A 25,335-nucleotide genomic window follows, 5' to 3' on the forward strand; every position below is an offset into this window, starting at 1 on the left:
TTCCTTTATAGAATGCCCCACCTTGTCTACCTTTTGGTCCCAGCCCTAGGAGTCATTGAGGCCACTTTGCAGTGTACAGTAGATTGGTCTTATTTGGTGGTGTTGAAGGAGAGTAAGGCCTCCTTGTGAGGGAGGGGCTTCAGAGATGCACAATGCAAATTTATTCTAGTAGCCACCCTTCTCATTAAGAAAATGCATTTTAAAAATGCATTTTGCAGTCCTGGGTTGACACTTCACCTCCATCTCTCACTACCTGGCACAACTTTATGCGTGAAATGGCAAATTGGTTGCTTACTGCTCTTAAATTTTCATTCTCTCCAGGGAATCGTCAATATCGTGATTTATGGAAAAGGTATACCTCCTTATATAGAGTAGTGGACAGTGATGGGGATGCTTCTCGTTGACTATATTCATGGATGGACAGTTGGTGTGGGGGAGGTGGGGAGGGAACTTTCTTTATTAAAAATTTGAGTTGGGTGTGAAACGGACGGCATGACAGCCTCTTGTCTCCTGTTACAGGTGGGCTGTTTTTCTGTTTTGATTGTATAGCCTTGTATATTGTTACTCCGGGATCGGTTATTGTCCCTTATTACTATACTTGTTTTGCTGTAATAGGGGGTATAATTCCCCCACATTTGTTTGTTATGACTATTACTCTGACTCAGTAAAGATATTATAAAAAATAAAATAAAGTGGGATTCAGCAACCTGCGGTGTTGAATCCAACAAGGCATCAAGGTTCGGTAAAGGGTGATCATTTACCACACCTTGATGAATCCCCCCAGTGATTAGATTGGGAGCCAGGTAAACTGCTTCAAATCCTGTTTATGCCATTGACATTTGCTATGATCTTGGGCAAGTCTATATTTTTTTTCATGTTGCCAAAGGCACAGAATTACATTGTAAACTTTCTGGGGCACACAGTGTACCTATATGTAATTTGTTGCTAAGTGCCTTGGTTTAGATGCCAAAATAATAATCATGTTTTCCTTTACTGCTTCTGAGCAATTTCATGTATTCACATTACTGTAATTGCATTGTCTGGTGCCATCTATTATTTAGACCCTGCTTTAAAAACAAATGTAGAAAATGGATCTTAGTGTGAAGGGTGTAATGCCTCAGTCCATTTCTATGGTTTTTGTGCATCTTTCTTAGGAAACATGAAAACAAGAAAGTTCTAGAAGTGTATTTTAGCTTTTTGCAAGAAAGTCTTGATAGCCTTCTTGTGAGGAATAACTGTAGAGGGATAGCTGCTAAACTTTGCCAAAAAAAAAAAAAGCAGGCTTTGATAGACCTCTGGTTTATGAAACTATGGGATGAAGTCACTTTTACTAAAGCGTAGTGTTTGCTAACAGAATTAGCCTGCACTAAATGCTGTGTATCTTATTTTATACCTATGGACCATGTGGCGCTTAGTGCATGCTCAGTTTTAGTAAAAGGGCCCCTAAGGCCTTTATTTACTAAAAATGTGCAAAGGCAAAATTTAGTGTGCATTAGGTGCAAAACCTCTACAGTAACAGTTAGGGTTGTTCCTATTATTTTTGGAAGGGACTGTTCTACAGTTAGCACAGTTTATTACTGTTTATTAACTGCAAAGCACAGTCCCTGTCCATTCTTTTTCACATTATTTATTTAAATGTAGAAATTAAGTATGTGTTAACAGTTAATGCAGTGCTGTGCTGTTAATATGTGGTAGTTCCTGTATTAAACAGCTAACTCAGCTTAGTAAATAGAAGCCTAAGTACTTTGATTTTGTTTTGTTTGTTCATTTCATGTGTGTTGGAAGAGAGCTCAGTTAATCCAGTCCTGTGTAAATTAGATGCCATAGGACTATCTAGTTTCTTTTAATCTGTACTTATGCCCTTGCAGTTAGTCTTACAAAATAAATCCTGAAAAAAATGTTTTTAATAATTGCAAAATATTCTTGTTTGTCAATAGCTTGTTTACAAAGTAAAATTGAATGTGGTCTTGGAAAGACTGGCTTCTGCTTCTGTAGGAAGTTATGGACAAACTGTTTGGCAAGAGCTGGTGGATGAATCAAAAGCAAACTTACCAAAGATAAAGGTATTCATATTTGTTTATTCTGGGTGATTAAAATATGTTTCAGATAGCCCTTCAGCTTTACGTTGCTGGGTGAGAGCACTGTACGGGTTGGTTTTCTTAGGTGAAGGAAGGAACATTGCCTGCTATAGGGGGCATTGAAGGATTTGTCCTTGGAGACCGCTTATTTTCTATCATCATAAGATACTTCAGTTCCTTATGATGATAGAAAATCCTTCAACTGTCCATGGAAGGTAGGGGAAACAAAAGGGTGCAAAACAGACATGCAGCATTGTGCATGAGGAAAGGAGTGGCGTAGTGGTTAGGGTGGTGGACTTTGGTCCTGGGGAACTGAGGAACTGAGTTCGATTCCCGGCACAGGCAGCTCCTTGTGACTCTGGGCAAGTCACTTAACCCTCTATTGCCTGCCGCATTGAGCCTGCCATGAGTGGGAAAGCGCGGGGTACAAATGTAACAAATAATAAAATAAAATTGTCTTTAAAAGAAGAGTCTTTAGAGGGAACTTGATTAACCTGTTTTTCCCTTTATCAGGATGATCACTTTGTGGTGGAATACTGCATAAATGCAGCCTGGCCATCATTTGAAACAGCTCAGGAAATGCTAAATTATGCCAGAGTCAGAGTAAGTTCCTTTTGTTTTAATCTTAGCAAAATGTTGTATGTTTATAAGGTTGGTTTGTTAGGTGTTCTGTGGGCACGTTCAGACATGCTCAGAATAGTCTTCCAGACTTTTCTGGGCTCTAGGGAGTAGGTCCAAACTGTCTTCCTCAAGAAATGGCATCACCTATGTGTGACTGCCTTATCTTGCTTATACACGGAGAAGTTCCTTTTGTTTTAAGCTCAGCAAAATTAGTATGTTAATGAGGTTATTTCTTTAGGTGTTCCCTTTACATTGCAATGGCATTTCGTAATTGGGAACTACCAGGTCAATATTCAGCTGCCACAGACAGTGTATTGTTAAAATGCCAGTTGTGGTGCTCAAACAGTATTTGGATATTTAATGGCACTATGTGACTCAATATCCAGATAGTGGCTGGTGCTGAATATATTTTATTTTATTTCACTTGATATACCGTGATATATAGACAGTGGCAGCTTGGTGGTTTACAATAAAAGCTCAAATGAGCAATAGAAAAGGAAAGGAAAGAAAGATGAAAAAAAAGTATGAACACTATGGTAATTAAGATGGGAAGGCTTGACTGAAAAGTCAGGCTTTAAGCAGTCTTTTAAAAGTAAAGTAACAGGGTTGAAGTTTCAGGGTCAAGGGAAGAGTGTTTCAGAGTTGGGGGCCAATATATGCAAATGCAGTGGTACGAGTAATGTCCAACCATATAACAGAAGGTGAGGGGAGGTGTAGAAGGTGCTGCTGGGAGGAATGTAGTGATCGAGGTGAGGTGTGAGCAGACTTAAGATATAATCGGGGCAGATGGTCATAGGCCTTTGTAAACAAGTAGAATGAGTTTGTACATGACCCAAAAAGATACTGGCAATATTTAGTCTATTATCCGGATAATTTAGGACAGGTAAAATGCCGTCCCAAGTTATTCAGATAATAGACTGTTAAATTCCGGGACTGCCCTGTAAAAATGTTCAGAAGCACTGCCCTGGTGTCTGAAAAAAAAAAAAAAACTCTCCCTACCAAAAATATAATGTTAATATGTGGGATCCTCAGACTGGAACATAAACTCATGCATAAGCAATAATATTTACTGCTTCTTCTTGTCAATCTTTGGATCCATAAAAAGTCCCAAACTGCACCCTGTGAATATTTTTAAGTCTTCAATCCAAAATACCATCTTCATTATGAAAGTCCAGGATTCCATCTATTTTAATCATTAGAAGAACAACATATCACTGTGAGATATATACAAATGACAATCTGATGTCCTGTAGTCCGTTAAAGTATGATTCTATAAGGGGGTCTTTTACTAAAGGTTAGCTCGAGTTACCTTGCAGCAGTTCCCATTTTATTCCTATGGGCCCCGCTGCAGATAACACAAGCTAATCTTTAGTAAAAGACACCCTAAGTTTCTTCCATCGATCAAAAATATAGACTTGGAAGGAACTTAACACATTTGAATAATGATGCTCTTCGCTATAGGACATCTTATCCATGAATTGATGTTCCATTCTGAAGATCCCATATAATATTAACATTATATTTTTGGTTCGGAGTGGTTTTCAATGTTTTTTTTTTATGGGGGGTGAGTTCATTAATTCCCACTTTTGAATTTTTTGAGTGTTTGGAGAATATCCTGGACAGCAGCACTTATCCAGGTAGCAGGTGCTGTTGTCTGGGTAAATGCTTTTGATATTGACCTATACCTTTTAAAATTTTATTTTCCAGCACTAAACACTGGTATTTAGAATCCTACCACTGCTTTTCTAATTTAACATATACAAGTGTTAAGTTGAATAATTGATGCCAGAGAAAAAAGGAGGACAGGCAGCAGAATCCTCCTGCAGTACCTGTTTATCAAAATAGGATGTAACTGTCATTGTGTACTGCTTGGAAAAATGCCACCAGAAAAATTTCCTGTCAAATTATATAACTGCATTCTAATTCTGCAGTACCTCCTACATTGTTCTTTGCTTTCGGAAGAACATATTGGCAGAGTTTCTCTGATTTTTTTTTTTTTTTTTAGGGTCATTTTGAGCAAGTGTGCAAATATATATACGTGGGGGAGATGAGTGGTGACTGTAGCAATAGTTACAGTATAAAATAGATTGGCTTTAACCTATAAACTCTTACTGGTAGGGAAAAGACGAACAGCAGAAGGTTTTATGTAGTATTTAAGTTGAAAAATATGCCTCTTCCTCATTGGGTTTCAGAATGACAGGCACAGTATATCCTTCCTTTTGAAGATGTCATTCTTTATATTATGAAACAAGAGGCACATCCACATTAAACTATACACGAAAGCCAAGAAAAGAAGCTGAGTCATGATTTACTGAAATAATTAGATGGCTTTTCTGTCTGCATGATATGCAAACTAGCTGGAGTAGGCTTTCAAAGAGGTGGAGGATGGAAGCCAGAGTTCAGTGTTTAATGTTCTTGGGATACATGCTATGTAGGCATTCTGTCTTAGGCTGTGCAAAATATAATCATTCCTAATGTATTTTAATATCAATTTCAGGTTGAGAAAAAAGAGGACAGAAGAATTGCCACACCAACTGTTGAGTTTCCATTATCCATAATAGAGGTGATTTATTAAATAATGCCAGTCGGTATTAGAGTTTATTTCATTTATTCAATTTGATGCACCACGTCCCTCAAAAAGCATTAAGATAGTTTATACAGAAGAAATTTACAGACCATAACAAGTCATCTCACATAAAAATCATGATTACATGGCACTGAATTCTAATCTTTCCCACCCTTATCCCAATCTCAGTACTTATTTTCCTTCCTCTTATCCATCCTTTTACTCTGTGGCTATTAAGACATGATATGGTGGATGTTGATGTTCTAGATCAAATATATATAATATTTTGAGTTGTGTGTTTGATGTTTTGTTTAATAAGTCTTTGCAAATTACAACAAAAAGGGCACAAGACACTGAGTGCACAAGACAAATGGCTTCATACAAGACACCACAGACTTTCTGAACAAATTAAAAAACATCAAGCAGTTACCACCTGGTGCTCTTCTGGTAGCATTGTATGTAGAATCACTACAGTAACATTCCCCATGCATATGGCAGAGCTGCATGTGATAAGTTTATCCTAAAAATTACCACAAATTCATACTGGAAGCTATTATAAAATTAATCAAATTCATTCAGTAGAGAAATAAGGATTGGGGGTTGTTTCTTGTCATAAGTGTGCTCCACAGGCAGGCAATTCTAATTCAATAACTATTTCCATTTCAATAATGATATCTACCTGCAAATCATGGGCACAGCTATGGGTACCAGGATGGCACCACAATATGCAAACCTTTTCATGACAGAACTGGAAGAGACACTTTTGAATACATATCAGACTAAACACCTAAAATATTACTGGTATAATGATGATATTTTTGCGATTTGGACTGAGGGAGAAGAGATTCTCAAACAAATTTACAGTTTTTTCAATGAATACCATCCTTTAATCAAATTCAAAAATTAACTGCTCCACAATCTAGACACCACAGTTTATCACCAATGGCTATATACTAACATCTATATACAAGAAACCAACTGACAAATGCAGCTACCTACAGAATTCCAGCTTCCATCCTTCACTTACAAAAAAGTCTATTATACACAACCAAACCACACAATACCATCATATCTGCTCTAACCCAAGAGACACAGATAAACACCTCAAAATCCTGACTGAATCCTTCAAACAAAAAGGCTACAACCCCAAAATAATTTCCAAGAAGATTGCCTCTTCCCTTAAAACACTCAGGGAAACTCTATTGCAGTACACAGAAAAGAAAATTGCAGAGAGAATGCCCTTGTAGTGACATACAGTTGAGAAGTGGAAAAACTGAGAAGAATGATAAAAGCTCTATAGCCGCTAATCCAGAAGGATGAATTACTAAAAGAGATATTCCCAGCTTCACCAGTGCTGGCCTTCTGACAAACATCTAATCTGAAGCAAAAATTTGTAAAATGCAAACTCCCAATAGAAAGTGACTTGGTGACTTTAACATCCATGCTGATGATTCCTCTAACTCTTATGCTTCCCAATTCCTTGCCTTAACGTCCTCATTCAATCTTCAGCTATGCTGCTCTGCGCCCACCCACCAAAATGGTCACTGTCTCGACCTTATCCTGTCCTCTAACTGCTTTCCCTCCAGCTTCTGAGCACTTCCACGATAAAATCCATAAGATTAACCTTGAATTTTCATCCAAACCCTCCCCACCTCTCTCTCCCTTAGTCCACACCCCCTACTCTCCTTCCTCTCCCTCTTTTTCCTCCTTCTCTGAGGTTTCTGCTGAAGAAACTGCCCTTCTTCTTTCCTCCTCTAAATGTACTACCTGTTCCTCTGATCCCATCCCCACTTATCTACTTAACACTATCTCTCCTACTATCATTCCTGTCATCTCTCACATCCTTAATCTTTCACTCTCCACTGCTGCTGGCTAAATCCAGAGGTCTCTATTCTATCCTTATCCTTCTTGACCTGTCTGCTGCTTTCGACACTGTTGACCACACCATACTCCTAGATACGCTATCCTCGTTTAGATTTCAGGGCCCTGTTCTTTCCTGGTTCTCCTCCTACCTCTCACTTCGCACTTTCAGTGTACACTCTGGCGGTTCCTCTTCAACTTCCATCCCTCTTTTAGTTGGTCTGCCTCAGGGTTCTGTCCTGGGACCCCTCCTCTTCTCCATCTATACCTCTTCCCTTAGTACCCTGATTTCATCCCATGGCTTTCAATACCATCTTTACGCAGATGACTCTCAGATCTACATCTCCACCCCTGAAATCTCAACCTTAATCCAGGACAAAATTTCATCCTGCTTGTCCGACATTGCTGCTTGGATGTCTCTACGCCATCTGAAGCTAAACATGACTAAAACTGAACTTCTCATTTTTCCCCCTAAACCCACCTCCCCTCTTCCTCCATTCTCTATCTCTGTTAATGGCTCTCACATCCTCCCTGTCTCCTCGGCTCGTAATCTTGGTGTCATCTTTGATTCCTCTCTCTCCTTCTCTGCACCGTATTCAACAGATCGCCAAAACCTGTCATTTCTTTATCTATGACACAGATAGAGAGGGTAATACAGCATACACAAAAGTATACAAAAAAAAAAAGGAAAAAAAAAAAGCAACACTGGGCCTTCAAGACTGGGACACATAAAGTTCTTTATTAATGACCCGACACGGGCCGTGTTTCAGCGCCTCTGTCCCCTTCAGCTACTGTCCCCCTTCTCTCCCTCCTGCAGGTCCAGCATCGCTGCCTCCCCTCCAAATCTGGCATTTTGTTTTCCTCCCCGCCATGTCTCACTATCTTGCACTTGCAGCCATGAGGAGGATCCTCCCCAGGCCTGCTCCATGCCTTCCCTCTTCCGGCTCCTGCCTTCTGATGTAACTTCCTGTTTCGTGAAACAGGAAGTTACATCAGAAGTTGGGAGCCGGCAGAGGGTAGGTCCCGGAGCAGATGGATCCTCCTTGTTGACTGCAAGTGCAAGGTAGAGAGAGACAGTGGGAAGGGGGAGGGAGGACGAAAGACAGGAATGCCAGACCTGCAGTAACCATGGGATCAAGACTTTTTACCACTCTCGCGGGGTGGTAAAAAACTTTTTTTACCGTAAATGCAGTAATCTTTTTTTTTTTTTTTTTTTTTTTTTTTTATTACCGCAGATTACTCCGGGTCCCCATTCTTGTGTCATTCTGTACCCCACAGTTACTCACATGGGAAAAACATTCAGCATAAGAGGATCCTACATCTTCAAATGCACTGAATGTCATTCAGTGCAAACAATGTGAAGAAGAATACTATGTTGGAGAGACAGACCAAACGCTTAAGACAAGAATCAACCTACACAGACACCATATTGAACACCATAAAGCTAACCAGGGTGACATCTCTGTGGGAGAGCACTTTGCAAGACTAGGGCACTACATCAGTGACTTATGTTGAGAATACTAAAAGGACATTTTAAAACAAGGAACATAAGACCTTTGAAGTTAAAATGATGAAATATTTTGGCACCCATCAGACAGGACTTAACAAAGATCTGCGTTTCCAATCACATTATAAAACCTGTCCATCTCTCCCTGTTTCTGCCCCTCTCCCTCACCACCTTTCCCTGTGAGACTGTCATTGGAATGCTTTTATGTTTCACTTATATGTTCTGATATTTGCCAGCATTTGTTCATTTCTGATCTGAAGAAGGTGGTTCTTCCTTCAAAAGCTAATCAAAAAATATATTAAATTGGTCTAATAAAAGGTTTTCTTTTTGTTTTATTTCTATTTAGTACCAACTAAAAAAGATAATTTAATTTTCTTGAAAATACTGCAAAAATGATAATTCATCAGACTATTCTTCCTTCTGTTCACACAGGTTTTGCGAGCACAGGCACGATTAACTACATTTTATGAAGCATTTGGACCTGAAAACTTTAGGTTTGCACTGAACACTTATATCTTAAATATGAAATCATTGGTACTGATTCAATAGGAAAACTCAATAGAAGGGACCAAGGCTGAACCTCGGTTATTGATTTAGAGGCTAATTTTATAACGGATTACTTAAGATTGGCGCTTATGTGTTTTTATAGAAATACCAACACATCCTGCAGAAATAGTGGGTGAAAGGAAGTCACATACACTTATACCTGCTTGGGAGCTGGTATAATTGCACACATGCCCCCTGATTCTGTAAATGTCGCCAAAAATTGCAGGCGCATTACAGATATGCGCAATTTAATTGAATAACAAGCCAATTAGTGCCAATAATTGACTTTTTAACAAACCATTATTGGCACTAATTAGATTCAATTAGGACCAACACACAAAAAGTTAGGCATGGGATCCGCTCCTAAAATTTATGCACATTCCAAAAAGGGGGTGTGCAAATGGGAAGGTCAGGGGCTTTTGCGGCATGGCTTTGAATTACGCGTGTAAATTTAAGCATGGGCATTTGTATCACATTTTCGTTGGTGCAGATTGATGCGTCTAAATTTGCAAGTGACTCTCCGCTTAAGCATATACTCTGTAAACCACACCAACCTTTAGGCACAGCTTATAGAATACTGCTCAAACGGGTTTTTTTCAGCTTCACTTTTTTTAGGCGCCATTTATAGAATTTACCCTATTATGTATTTAAAAAACACATGTGAATTGTAACCCTGCTTAACCCCCCCCCCCCCCAAAAAAAAAAAAAACATGTCTACGCACATTCTTATCACACTAGTAAAAAAGGCCCGTTTCAGTGAGAGATGAAATGGGCCTTAGCAAGGTTTAAACCTTTCACTTGCTAACAGACATAAGCGTTCACTAAATGTTATGTGTGATATATATATATATATATATATATATATATATACACACACACACACACACACACACCTATGGGCCACGTGACAGGGTGTGCTAAGCTTTAGTAAAAGGCACCAAAGTGACTTTCCTGAGTTACAATGAGTGTACAATGCAGAGTATAGCAATAACATCTTACGTTCTTTTTTTGTAAATTTTTTAAATCTTATTTTTTCCTAGCATATTTTAAAGGTTAGTTATTTAGTTGATATTTGTTTTTTTATTATAGTATTTTTTTTATTCTCAATATTTGAGTTGATACTTATCTGTAATCTGCTCAGAATCCACATGTAACAAAGCAGAATATAAGACCCAGAATAGAATATATCCCAAGTCATCTGGTTTGTGGTCCATTCTTCTTTCTCACCTAGAATCTGCCTTTATTGAGGTATGGTGCTATAAGTTTCCATTTGTAGCTATACAACTATACCCTCTCAGTCCAGCCCAGCCATCCCAATCATAGTCCTCAATTTTGATTTTCATGAACTTCAGCTGTCTTCAGATCATGGTTAATGTGGACCTTGGTCATTAGTTGCCATTGCTAAATGATTTCTGAAACTTCTTTGGTTGGGGCTGTGGATGCTGCCTCTGCAACACTCCCTATCCCTGGTTGTCTCTGGATGCAGATACTTGTCCTACGAATTTAACCAACATTTTTCGCATGTTAATATAAACAACACTGCTATTAAACCAAGAGGCCTCCCTATACAGCCCTTCATTATAATCACTAGGCTACTCATTTTCTTCCAAGATGTTATTTTTTATTGTCCTACTACCCCAGAAGTATATCTAATGATTCTTTTTTTGTTGTTTTGTATTTTTCATTTCAACTTTAGTGGAATTGCTTGGACAGAATTTTTGAACAATGATGTTTTCAAAGACATCCTGTTACAGCTAGAAAAAATGAATTTACCTTGTGCACAATATCTTTGGCTTAGACATCAGGTATGAATGTGATGTTATTACATTTCAAAGTCTTGTTCTTCCATCTAGGTTTAACTAAGCATATGCCAGTCTATCAGGTTTCTGCTCCATTTTGGAGCCATGATTTTATTGATGTAAGAATCCTAACCAGAGTCATCTGATCTAAAACCTAAGTGAGCAATTATGTGTGAGCACCATTATTTCACCAACACTGTATTTGCTTCTTCCAAGTACTACAGACTTTTCCTGAAGCCTAATAAAGAGCACTGGAAATAGTTCCTGAGTTAGTTGAAATCTGTAGCTTGCCAGATGTGGTTAGCATTTAATCAAAAAAATAAATGAAAAGGGGAGGAAGTGACGTCATGCATGAAATGGCAGCCTAGTCCTTTTGCTCCTCTGACCATCAGCTAACATTCACACTGTTAAAGTGCTGAGGATTCGTGGCAAAGCTGCAATTATGAGTAAACCGTGTGCTACTCAGAAAAAAAAGTACAAGAGATTTATGTGTGAGTGGGGTAGCGGAGTTTGGTTTGGTTTTTGGTACAGGCGTAGGGTGAGGGTGTGTAAATGGATGTATTTTGTGATAAGGGAGGAATCTGTTTTGACAGATAGGGGAAGGGGGTGGTATGTATGGAAGGTGGGATTCTCAGAGACAGGACGTGTTGGGTTAAGATTGGGAGTATCATGGGCTGACATTTTGTACTATTTGGGGGAGATACTACTTTGAGTATGCATGTAGGGCTGTGTATGGGGGAGGGGAGATGTGTGGATGGGGCTGCTGGGAGAGTAGGGGGTTGGTTCCTCAATATCCTATTCAAGGGGGGGGGGTCTATCTACCTTTTGTTTGGTGTGATTTATGTGGGGGGGGTGGGAGGGCATTGGGGCTTGGGAAAATGGGGAGGTAGGGTATATTGCTTATAGATATTTAAGGGTTTCCACAGGGTTAGAGTTTCAAAACTTTTACACTGCTACAACTGTTACTTATGTGCTCTTGTTATCTTTTAATGACAACTGATTTAAAGGTTTTATCTTACAATGTTAAGGGTCTCAATATGCCTCAAAAGCGTCAAAGGTTTTTTAAGGAACTGGCACAGCATGGACCACATATAGTGCTTTTACAGGAGACACACCTTCGTCGGGTCCACGAAAGACTTCTCTCTCATAAAAGCTATCTCACGGCTTACTTTGCTTCTTCCATGGATTCTTCTAGGAAGAGGGGAGTAGCTATCTTGGTCCATGCATCGTTGCCAGTTCGGGTAATTAAATCTAAACAGGACCCGGAGGGGCGATTCCTATTTTTACACACTAATATCAACGAAGTAGATGTTACTTTGGTGTCAATATATTGTATGCCACCCCAAAAGTTGCTCTTTTAATATATATAGAAAAAAAAATTTTTAATCATATATCTGGTCCATAACTTTGCTGAAATATGCAGGTTTTCAAAACTTTCCTAAAAGACAAACATTTAGAAATACGTTGTGAAGTTCCATATATCTGATCCTGTGATGATAAAATGTAGAAGGATACGAGTTTTCTTTAGAATATATGACATTTCACTTTATACAGTTTTATCATCTTCCAATTTACATGAATAGATGATTTTCTAATGTTGTGCAATGTGCTTTCTATTATTTCTAGGCAGAATTTGAAAGAAGATTTGATGAAAAAATGTTGGACAATCTGCTTAACACAATCCCTGCAAACATTCCTTCAAAAGAATTGAGCCTATGGTTTAAAGATGTCCTTATTCCATTTGTAAAAAGGACTATGCCTAAGGGACAGGTAAAATTACTGAAATGTTCATAAGGAAGGAATGTTTCCATGGTACTGAGTACGTGAAGAGCTGAGCAAATAGTAAGTTTGATTTTATAACAGGGTGCCCATGTGAGAAGTCTATAAAAATGCCTATTTTATAAAGGCCACCCAAATACCTAAGTTACTTCCTCTAAATTATAAATAAGGATATGGACCGTCGTACACATAAAATAGCCTCTATAATAATTTTCAAGGAGGGATTCACAGTATAATCATAGGTTCACCTTTTATAAACTCTTTGGTTTATTAAAACCCACAATTGTTTTTGAAAAATAACAATCAAATTAACTTCAGTGGAAAAACAACTTATTTTGCAATTAAACAGGTATGTGCCTCTTTATATTTCTTTAAACAGAGACATCTAATGTAGCTCACACACCACTGACACAATCGTGTTTTGAAAACTTTATCTTCTCTGTCCACTCTGCATCTGGGCTTGTTATTTAACCCAGGTCCAACTCATTCAGCATCATCAACTTCCTAAGCTTCCTTCCAGACCGGCCTAGACGAATGAGTTTATGCTGTTATTTTCTGGCATTTTTCTTATGATTTTTTTTTTTAATGTTTAGTTCACATGTATTAGGCAGATTTGTATTGGTGATATTTTATAAAGGCAACATTGGCGTCTGTGTCTATTAAATAGACTGCCAAATCTACCCCCAGCAGTACAGAAAAGCCAGCACACAAATTTATACCTGTTACAAAAGTATAAACGTGTTTATAAAAGCCTTTTTTGCATGTTAAACAGACTTTACACTTGAAAGCAGCTTTATAAAGCTACCTTCTTTAAGTACCTAATCGTGTCATTTTCAGTTTCTTTACTGTCTTAAGGAGCAATTTTAACATTGGTTTCCTTGGGGGAAAAAAATCTTTTGAAAGTTTTCCCCACCCCCTTCCTGAATGTAACTCACCTTGAGCAACTACTGAAAAAGCATGAGCTAAATGGGGAGGAGGAGGAAGAGAGACACCAGAAATGGGGTTAGAATATAGTACTCATAACATTTTGAAATACTTGTGCATATTTTACTCTGCATACTTTGCATCTGTCACTTAACAGAATAAAAAATTATCTCAACAGTGAATTTTCAAAGGAAAACTCCAAAGGGAAAATCTTTTTGAAAACAGGCCTGCGAGCATGAAAATTGCCCTCCCCCCCTAATCTGCATAGCAGCAGTTTATTTTGCCAGACTGTTGGTATACTTTTATATGTAATTCTTTGCCAATTTAAATTTTTTCTCATATCCGATCTGATTGCTTCCATGCTTTGTCAATCTGTGTAAGATGTGTAAATATGAATATCTTTTCATTTCAGAAAGTTATTGCAAAATGGCTGGAACACAGAGCTCGAAGTCTTGAATTGACTGATAAGGTAATTTTATTTTGGAAAAATTCTTAAAATCAAATTTTCTTTCCTTGAGTCCAACCAGACTAATTCAAAACCCTTGAGTCCAACCAGACTAATTCAAAACGTACGTTTGTGTTAGTCAGCCAGCAGATGGAGACAGACTAAAGTGCTTTGAGTTCTCTCCTATAATAGGTTCCTTGCAGCCACAGGTACTCGGTATTCCTTTAACAAAGCAATGTTGACCAACCCCTTTTAGCTCAAATCCAAGATACCAGAGAAGGGGGTGAAAAAATACACTTTATCCTTTTGTGTTTTTCCTCTGGCCTGAACATCTAACCTGTAAAACTTTTAAAAAAAAAAATGCAAAGAAGACCAAGCAGTGGCTTTGATAATCTCTGCCCAAGAAGTTGCCATTGCTCTGGTCAAATGAGCTTTAGTCTCATGAGGTGTTTCCCAGTCTTTAAAGAGATAGGCAAAAGAAATAACTTCCTTCACCAAATGCAAAATTGTTGCTTTAGTGGCTACTTTGCCTTTCTGAGGCCCACTAAACAAGACAAAAAGACAGTCTGACCTCCTGAAATTCATTTGTTGAGGTAGCACAAAAACACCCTACATACATCCAAATATCACAAAAGCTTACACTCATCCCCTCCCAGTCTTCTCACCTAAAGGATGGCAATTCCACTACCTGGTTAACATGACCGCAGACATTACTTTCAGAGAAAATGGAAGGAACACAAAAACAGATCTCAACAAGAAAAGTGCCTTTTAAAGTAACTTTTTTGAGAAGCTCAAAAGGCACAGACACCATACTCTGCAAGACCAAATTTAGATTCCATGGTGGAACTTGCAGTGTAGTGGAGGTCTCAAATGAAATATTCCCTTAAGAAACCAAACATTTCATTATGTAGTTTCCCACTATTCCAGAACCTGTGGGCTACTTGTGTCGATCAACCAGCAGGTAGAGATAGAGAACTGAAAACTGAGCTGAGACATATCTCTCTTGGCAACCAGGACCGCCAAGAGCCGGGCCCGGGACAAGGCCGCCCCGGGCCCCCCACCACCACCACCCGAGGTCGTCGTCGCTGCCGGGCCCCCCCCCCCCACCCAAGGTCGCCGGCCCCCCCTCCACCCGCTACCGGGCCGGGCCCTGCACTAACCTTAAACGCCTTCTTTCAGCACGTTTGTAGCAGCAGGGCAGACCTCTCCTTCCTTCTGTGCCCCGCCCTCGCGGACGTTGCGTCAGGCAAGGGCGGGAACGGAAGGAAGGAGTGGTCTGCCCTGCTGCTGCTTGCTGCGAACGTGGTGAAAGGAGACATTTAAGGTTAGTGCTGGGAGCGACGGAGGGAGGGTGGGTCGGACTGCGGTGTCGCCGGGCCCCCTCCGGAGGCCCGTGGACTTTTGTCCCCCCGTCCCCCTCTCTCGGCGGCCCTGTTGGCATCCAGTCCAGTTGCTCCATATTTTCCATCTCCAGTAAGTGGATGGGCACACTTTTCAGCCACTGCCTCCAAATGTCCTGCTTTCTCATGGAAACACTAAAAGTAATCATAGCCTCAAGCGGGAGAATTTCTCACTGCCGTCGATCTCAAGAAGGCATACTTGCATATACCTGTATGGTCACTGAATCAAAGATATCTATGTTTTGCGGTGCTGGGCTGTCACTACCAGTTCATGGCTTTGCCCTTGGGTTTCGCTGCAGCACCAAGAACATTTACCAAGGTTATGGTGGTGGTGACGGGTTTCCTTCAGTGCCAGGGAATCCGAGTTCACCCGTATCTCGATGACTAGCTTATTCTTGCATCGTCCTATTCAGGCGGATTAGCGACAGTGGGCAGAGTTGTCCGTCTTCTGCAGTTGTTGGTTTGGATGATCAATTTCGAGAAGAGCAGACTAACTCCATCGCTGACACTGGAGTATCTGGGCATTCTACTTGACACAGAGAGAGAAAGGCTATTGCTCACAGAACTCAGGAGATCAAAGCTGGTTCAACAGATTTGTCTTCTCCTCAGTAAAGGCAGGTCCAGGGTCTATAACTATGTCCAGTTTCTGGGGTCGATGACAGTGGCGATGAAAGTAGTACCATGGGAAGGGCTCACATGTGCCTATTATAGGAGTCTCTTGCAGCTCACGTGGATATCTTTCTATTATTTCTGGGAACGGGCTGCTTGCGACCTCCCTTTTGAATTCTGTGTCTAGCATATAACCTTAATTTAGTCCTTTGAGTTCTTCAGAAGTCATTTTTAGAACCACTCCGAAAGGAGGAGTGGCCTAGTGGTTAGGGTGGTGGACTTTGGTCCTGGGGAACTGAGGAACTGAGTTCGTTTCCCAGCACAGGCAGCTCCTTGTGACTCTGGGCAAGTCACTTAACCCTCCATTGCCTGCCGCATTGAGCCTGCCATGAGTGGGAAAGCGCGGGGTACAAATGTAACTAAAATAAATATCTTACGCTAAAGACAGCATTCTTTAATTGCATTGGCACGTAGGGTTTCAGATCTTCAGGCTGTCTTGTCATGATCTCTGTTTTTGCTTTTCGAAGGCAGGGATCTCCATGTGCACAGTTCCTCCCTTTCTTTCGAAAGTGGTATCAGCATTTCATCTCAACCAATCTGTGGAGCTTCCATCCTTTCGTAGAGAGGATGAAGAGGCTCAGTATTCTTCCTTGAAGCCTCTTGAGGTGCATAGACTCCTCATTAGATATCTGGAAGTCACAAATGAGTTTCACAAATAGGACAGACTGTTTGTGTTTTTTGGTTAACAGAGGCTTGTCATGGCTTGCAAACCCACAATTGCTAAATGGCTAAAGGAGACTATCGCGTCAGCTTATTTGCTTGCTGGGAAGCAGGCTCATCAGGCCTTGCGGGCTCATTCTACGAGGCGTATAGTGACATCCTGGACAGAAACTACCTTACTGTCTCTGGCGGATATTTGCAAGGCGGCACATGGTTGATGCTGCATACCTTTACCAAGCACTACAGAGTGGACGTTGCAGTATGCTCGAAAGCCAGTTTGGGCTTCGTCCCTCAGGGCAGCAGAGCCAGGAGCCCATCCACTCTAGGAATTGCTTTTAAACACCCACAAGTTTTAGAATAGTGTGAAACAACTTAATTGAAGGAGATATTAGTTCTTACCCGATGATTTTCTTTCCGTTAGTCCTTCCCACTATTCCATAGTCCCGCCTAAGGTTTCTTAGATGTTCAGTCGGTGCAAAGTAATGGGTCAAATAATGACTCACCTCGCATGGTGTTTCTTGCATATCTCTTGTTCTCTTCTAGTTGTCCAGAGATGAGAGAGGTCTACACATGTTTACTCTGGTTAGTGAGCGAGTTGTTTAAGGTTACAAGATGTCCCTGCTGGCGTTGCTCAGCGATAGGTTACTACTCTATAATTGAGAAAAGCAAGGATTATTTGTGTGTAATAACACTATAAGTATTTATTTTTAACTCATTTATGATGGTTGTTATTTTGTTTGATGTCTTTAATGCGAGAAATGAAACAAAACCACACAGGAGCAGATAAATATTAAATATGTTTAATATAATTTGTAATAGGCTCTCATTTGAGTGCATTTTGATAGACAACATTTTTGTTTTTCGATTTGGAGCATATATGTATAAAGATTTATTTGAGACAGCTTGTGAACAGGCGACATGTAATTGGCCATGTGGAAAACATGGGTTTTGAAAGTTGGCACCTGTGACTTTTAACGTTTGATCTTGAGCTTATTTATTGACATTGCAAAGGCTAGTTGAACTGGAAACTGCAGTCTTTTGAACTGTATCTGATAGTCAGATAGAATAAGAGGAATTTTAGGTATAAAAACGTTCTGTCCTGTGGCACAACCTGTCAAGATTGTAACTTCAATTACGTGGCATTAGAGTTTTAAGAGCTAAACGTGTGCCATTACATAGCTTTGAAGCATTTAGATTTCATAGCACTATGATTGGTGAACCAGTTTTTAAGTGTAGTTGATGTGGTGGCATTCCTGGTAGATGCAATGAATTTAGAAATTCAGCCGGATAATTTACAATTATTAGTATCTTGCATTGTGTCAATGTACAAATACTCTTTAGTTTCGCCTGGCAACATTTCTTGGATTTCCTTGTTCATTTCATTGACGTTTAAATTTTTTGGAGCTAGAATTGCTCGTTCGCATAACCATTCGTGGTTTTGATAATGATTTGCAATGTTTGGAAATATTTTTTCCTTTAAATTATTAATTTCCTCTACATTGTTACATAAATCTGGAAGTTTTTTGTCCATCAGCATCACATTTTATTTTTCATTCTCCTAACTCCAGAAGCCTTTTTGAAAATAGTTTAACAGATTCGTTGCCTAAAGTTTTTGTGCTGTATTAGAATGGACAAGTTTGAGTGAGAGTGTGTGAGAATGGCTGAGTGCGACTGAGGTGTTTAGCTGATGGGTGTGTGAGAAAGGGTGATATTGAATGTAATAGTCCCTTATATCAGAAACTGTGAAGACTGGATCCGTACCTAGCACTAACTTTTCTTTTCCAATCAAATTTTTTAGGTTGATTTTCTTGATTAGTTGTTTCTTTCAATCTAGCAAGTGCCTGCTGTTTGTCTTTCACCGTTGTCCTGTCAAAATACAGCCTTCTTTTCAAGTTCATATTGTAATTCTATTTCCCTCCCTTTTCGAGGAGCATTTTTTTTTTTTGTACCCCGCGCTTTCCCACTCATGGCAGGCTCAATGCGGCTTAGGTACTTATTTGTACCTGGGGCAATGGAGGGTTAAGTGACTTGCCCAGAGTCACAAGGAGCTGCCTGTGCCTGCAGTGGGAATCGAACCCAGTTCCCCAGGACCAAAGTTAATTCATGCACACTTCCCAGTTTGACACCAGTACTTTCTCTCTGCCCTGTTCCCACCATTCTCTGAACCTCCCTTGTACTGAAATTGTTAGGAAAGAGGGTATTGGAGAATAAGAGAGGGACAACTGCATAGCTGCTGTCGGTGTTTCTCTCCACCAGTCTCTGAGCCATCACCCTGTCCCAAGCAGTTTCTCGCTTAGCAACAGTAAGAAAGAACTTTCCGACCTGCAGCCTATTCATTTAATGTGGTATTGCTCCCCTTCCCCTGAGTGCCCCATGAACCGAATCACTTCAACTACACAATGACCTTGGCAACACTGGGTAGAGTCTGCATGCTGGGTTTGGTAGCTGTAGCTCTTCGTGGGCCACACACACATCTCCTTTATATAAATAGATTGTGTTTGTTCTGAATTTATCCTTACTGCTTGTCTACGTAAATACTGAGGAGCAGGACTGGATGCCAAGAGAGATATATCTCAGCTGAGTTTTCAGTTCTCTATCTCCGCCTGCTGGTTGATGGACACAACTATCCCACAGACTGTGGAATAGTGGGAAGGCCAATGGAAAGAAAGTTATCAGATAAGACATAATTTCTCTATATATGGATGTGAGCTACTATTTGGGTTTCTGCCAGGTACTTGTGATCTGGATTGGCCACTGTTGGAAACAGGATACTAGACTAGATGGACCATTGGTCTGACCCAGTATGGCTGTTCTTACGAGAATGGAAACACACCAAGGCTGCCACCTGAACTTTTAAGGGATATAAGAGACAACCATTTTTGGAGGACATCCTGTAAGAAAGATAAAATCTGAGAAACCTAAGTTTGAAATGGAGTAACATTCCTTCAAGCATACCACATTTTAAGTACTCTCTGTACACTAGAGTAACCTAGCTAATGAATGAGAACATTTTCTAGCCTGCAAAAGCAGAGCTCTTACCAGGTCTACGTAGAAGGCCCTTCCCTTGTATAATCCTCAGACTCTCTCCCACTTGTAAGTGCATCAATTTCATCTACCAGGGATGTCTAGGCCAATCCAGCACCAGTACAATCATCAAACTCACGAGTTGCCATTTTTTTCAACAATTGGCCCAAAAGAGGAAAGTGGGAAAGATGTACAATTTTGCTGGCAACCAAGTTTGTAGAAGGGCATCTACTCTCATCACTCCTTAATCCAGAGGTTTTCAACCAGGTCTTTGGGGCAAACCTGTTGGGGTTTTCAGAATATCTCTATTGAATTCAATATGGATTCCTGAAAACCCCGACCAACTGGGTGTGCCCCAAGGACTGGGTTGAAAACCTCTGCCTTAATCTTTCCTGTGACTGAAAAATAGCAGAATCTTGGTGTTCTGTCTGGATGCCTTCACGAGGCATTAAAGTCATACAAAACAATATAATGGGATCAGAAAACTGTACAAAACAGAATTCCACTACGAAGAAACCGTCCGCAGCCAAACAACTACCAAAGTTTTCAAATTTTCACCCAATTCCTGCCCTTCACCACTCCCCTATAAGGTGACCAACCAAAAACATTGAGCTATCCTGATCTGAGTCATCTGCAGGGTTCCTTCACGATGACCCAAACCCTAAGACAGCAAAACCATACACTCACAGTACCCTCGCCAACCCTATCTGCCTTCATCCTCCCAAGAATGATGCGCTCTAGTTTACAAATTCAGTAATGCAGACACAATGTGTTAATGTGTCCCAAAGCAATAACCATGTCTACTGAAAATGTCGTCAGGCCCTAAGTGAGCCCATCTTTGCACCCAAGCGCTCCATCTGGGCCAAGAAGAAGGACTTATGTAACAATAAATTTGGCCTCTTATGCAGTCCTAAGGAGATAAAGTTAGAAAATAGTAAAATGTCTGCTCTCAAGGTTATTTGCTTGTTTATAATTGGACAAAAACAGTTCAAGATGATCACCTACTGTAACATCAAAAATACTCTCCTCATTAGTAAACACTTAAATGTAGTATGACCCCATCCTGCATAGGTTCCATTACCATAAGTACATAAGTATTGCCATACTGGGACAGACCAAAGGTCCATCAAGCCCAGCATCCTGTTTCCAACAGTGGCCAATCCAGGTCACAAATAACCTGGCAAGATCCCAAAAAAGTACAAAACTTCTGGAATAGTCCCCTATGTAGAGAATCTAGGATTTCCCTGCTTCTAAAAGACTCTGCAGTAGGGATACCCAATCAACATCTGGCATGTTAAAATCACCTAGCAGTAATACTTCCCCTTTCATAGCTTTATTTTAAATGTTTTCAGTTAAATCTCTGTCCGCTTCTGTCTGTAAAGGAGGCCTGTATATCATACCAATGTAAATTTATTTGCCGTTCCCTCTTTCCAGATTGACCTACAGTGCTTCTTCCTTACCCTGCAATTGTGTGGCTTTAATATTATCTTTAACAAATAATGCCACTACCCCTCCCTTTCTTCCTACCCTGTCTTCCCTGAGTAGTTTATAGCCCGGTATAACTATATCTCATTCATGGTTCTCTGTGAACCATGTCTATGTGATTGCCACTAAATCCAAATCAGCCTCAGGATCTAAAACCTTATTTCCCATTCTTCGTGCATTAGTATATATTGCTTTCCAGGCATTGCCTCTTTTTCCCATTTATGTTAGAGATATTTAATGCTTCACTTACCTGAGGGCTTGTACTTACCTGGGGGCTTTTATCACCCTGCCCCAACGATTCTAGTTTAAAGCCCTCTTCAGTAGGTTAGCCAGTCTACTGTTGGAAGACACATCTTCCCTTCTTTTTTAGCTGGACACCATCTGTGCTCAAATTTGTGATAATCTAAACAGCTACAAAAACTAGCGGGGTTGTTGTCTGAATATCTGACCTCCTGGGTCTCATGACCTTGCTGGATGGTACTTGGTCACCCCCCAATCCTTTGGCATTGGCTCTAGGTTTTTTGGGAGTGGTAGTGATTGTCATTACCTATTGGTTGTTATCTGCTTTTTGTTTTATCATTGAAAAAATATTGCTTTCATTTTGTTTTAATGATATTTTCGTTGATGCTTAACATTTATAACAGGCTAATTGGCCAGAAAATGGACTAGAGATGGCAGAAGTGTATTTTACATCCAAAAATCCAAGTGACCTGGGACTGGCATCATCTTGGCTCTGGATTCCCTTGGTATGAGGTTTTTTATTATGAAGTAAAGTACATTTTGGTTGATTCAGACTGCTGGGGCTAGTGTTTAACTCCCTTGCAGAGGTAAGTGATGCATGAAGGGGTTTAGTTTAATTTAAATCAGATTTATAACCCATTTCTGTCAACCAGATTTGAAGCAAAGGACAAAAGAGGAAAAAAAAAGTTTTATACATAGTACAATTAAACCCCTTACTGAAGGTAGTTCTATTTTATGAACTGAAGGAAGCCCTGGTTACTTTTTGAACCAGATGAACATGTTGCAAGTGAAATGCATAAAATGGGACTTTAATAAATAGTTACACTATATTTAATTTAGAAACATAATATGCCAGCAGATGAGTTCCATACTGTCTGCTCAGCCTCTCATTCAGCATAGCTTTCATTCTCTCATTCAAAGAATGTCCCGTGCTTTCTTGAACTCTGACACAATTTCATCTGTCACAAAAAGGCAAAGAAGCTGTAGTAAAGAAGACACACTACAGAGCAGTGAACCCTCCAACCCAGCAGAGGAAATGAATAATAAATAGCAATGTTAAATTTTGTAATAAAAATTATAAAAAATAACTTTGGGACCTTTGTACTAACCTACAAAAATGTACACAAGTTAGCACCCTTTTCTGCAAATTTTAGCTAGGAGATTCAAATGAGTTCTTGGCTCATTTATTTTATTTATTTTTGTTACATTTATACCCCGCGCTTTCCCACTCATGGCAGGCTCAATGCGGCAGGCAATGGAGGGTTAAGTGACTTGCCCAAAGTCACAAAGAGCTGCCTGTGCCAGGAATCGAACTCAGTTCCTCAGTTCCCCAAGACCAAAGTCCACCACCCTAACCACTAGGCCACTCCTCATCTCCATTGGCTAAATTTGACATAAAAATGTAGACTTGTCGCCACTTTCAAGGACTTCATGTGTTTCAGGTTTGGCAGCACCTATGAGACAGATTTATAGACCTCAGTATGTATACCTTGGAAGAAACGAGTGAGAGGAGATATGAGTGAGAAATTTAAATATCTCCAGAGCATAAATGCACAGGAGGTATGTCTCTTTCAACTGAAAGGAAGCTCTGGAACAAGAGAGCAAAGAAGTTGAAGGAGGATAGAACTAATCTAAGGAAATACTTCTTTACGGAAAGGATGGTTAATGCATGGAACAACCTCCCAGTGGAGGTGGTGGAGACGAGGGCTGTATTGAATTCAAGAAAGCATAGAACATACATGTGAGGTCTCTTAGGGAGAGGAAAAGATAGCAGATGGTATGGATGGGCAGACTGGATAGTCCATATGGCCTTTATCTGTCATCATTTTATACATTTGTATTGAAAAGGTAGCATTTGTACGACAGCCTGTCAGAATTGAAGGGCCCATTGGCCTGAATGGGAAGGTTCCCGAATCTCCCTTCCCGGGGACAACCTCCAATCCCTAGTGGGCCTGATGCCCCCCTTCCAGCCCTGACATAGGGCTACAAAGTTTTAAAAACTCCCCTTCCCAATGCACTCCTCTTCCAAAAGTAAATCCCCACACCATCCCCCTCAGGACCCCAACTCACTCCAAGGGGCCTGGTGGATGATGAGAGCAGGAATGATTCTCTGCTAGGGGACAGATTGCCAAACACTGTGAAACAACCACTAGGGGTCAGAAGTGCTATTTTGATTAAGGCAGCCACCGGAGTATGAGTGAGTGGGGATCGCTCCTGCCCCTCTTCCCCTCAGTCCCTTAAACTGAGTTAGGGATAGGGGAAGATGGATCAGGCTTTATTTTTACATAGAGTGAGATTTCAGAGAGGTGGGTCTTTGGGAAGGGAGGGGCTTTTAAAACCTTTTAGCCCTGCATCAGTACTGGAGGCATGGGAGCATCAGTCCTACTGAGCCACCAATGATTAGAGATCCCCCCCCCCTCAGGGGAGAGTATCTGGGAGGGGGCTCCCATTCAGGCCGGTAGACCCTTTCATGTTGGTAGGCCACCGCCATACAAACGCTACCTCTTTTTCTTTTCCCTGGCACCATTTGAAAACTATAGCTCTTCAACTGCAATTATTTTTCTGTGAAAAGGAGCCTGCAAGACCTTTTGTACATAGCCATTTTAGCTTTTTCTATATTAATGAGCTGCTTTGCATAATTTTGCATCACATCAGCTCTTTCATGGAAAATGTACATAAACTTTCGCATGAAGTATAATTGGCACTTAAGTTTGCCTTAAGTATAATTGGCACAAGTTTGCCTTAAGTTTGCCTCTTCAGAGTCATGCTGGAGCTGTATTTAGACTTCGTTTGAGGAAATGTGTTTTCTGTAAGAATGATGCTAGAAGTTAGAGGTACCTCTTATTTTCATGCTCGTTATGGCAGAGGAACAAATGAAAGCTTCAATCAGTGCATAGTGGAACTGTTGGTCTCATACATACATACATACATACATAGTATTTGACTACTGCCAAGCTGCCGCTGTTTCTGGGGTCCCATTAACTACAGAGGGTTGACCTACTGCCCTTCCCCTATATCTCTTTTGTCACCATGTACTGGAGTTGGTGATCCAACTATTGAACCTACAACTCCAGGTTATTCCCCTGTTAAATTGAATTGCCAATATGCTTCATCATTCTCTCGTCAGTTAAAGTTCTACTTATCAGAAGGAGGGATTGTGGGAGGGGAGGGGAAGAGATGGGAGGATAGGAAGGAATCTGAAGGCGATTAAATGTAATTGTTCATGTGTTCTCGTCAATCTTTTCTTTAATAAACAAGTATTTTAAATAATTTTACTGTCAGTGGCTCTAGATGATCTAGTCATGCTGTCTGATAACCCATCTTCAGAAGACTGGCAGATATATGGTCATTTGTGACTCAAACTAAGACTTTTTTGAAGACATCAATAGCTCAGCTTCCATAATTTACCAAACAGATTTTTTTCAAACTATCAGATTGAGACACTACAGTGAGAGGTGTGAAGACTCGACTGACCCAAGCTGAACAGAAGATAACAACTAAGTTACTATAGTCAGGGATAGCCTTATTTTGCACAGGAAATTTGAAATGATGGACAATCAGATGAGAGCTAAGAACTTTAAGATGTTTAAATTTTCCAAATTGTTTTCTTCCTCTGTAAATATTTCAAAGAGGTATTGCTGTTGTCTAATAGTGCTGAAATTCGTTTTTCAAAATGTTTCTATTTAACTACAGTCTTTACTCAACAGGAGGGAGGTTTGGATGCTATAGCCC

General features: G+C 40.2%; 1 protein-coding gene across 1 annotated transcript in view; it reads left to right on the plus strand.

The window, feature by feature from the left end:
* The window catches only part of KNTC1 (kinetochore associated 1), a 318,233-nt gene that overhangs the window by 96,765 nt on the left and 196,133 nt on the right, over window positions 1–25,335 (plus strand). The window contains exons 17-24 of the mRNA XM_030219253.1: window positions 1,938–2,063; window positions 2,592–2,681; window positions 5,197–5,262; window positions 9,065–9,126; window positions 10,875–10,983; window positions 12,604–12,747; window positions 14,093–14,149; window positions 22,008–22,109. Coding sequence (XP_030075113.1) covers window positions 1,938–2,063; window positions 2,592–2,681; window positions 5,197–5,262; window positions 9,065–9,126; window positions 10,875–10,983; window positions 12,604–12,747; window positions 14,093–14,149; window positions 22,008–22,109 — 756 coding nt within the window. The remainder of the gene's footprint in view (window positions 1–1,937; window positions 2,064–2,591; window positions 2,682–5,196; window positions 5,263–9,064; window positions 9,127–10,874; window positions 10,984–12,603; window positions 12,748–14,092; window positions 14,150–22,007; window positions 22,110–25,335) is intronic.

This window comes from Microcaecilia unicolor, chromosome 11 (assembly GCF_901765095.1).
Source record: "Microcaecilia unicolor chromosome 11, aMicUni1.1, whole genome shotgun sequence".
Lineage (NCBI taxonomy): Eukaryota > Metazoa > Chordata > Amphibia > Gymnophiona > Siphonopidae > Microcaecilia > Microcaecilia unicolor.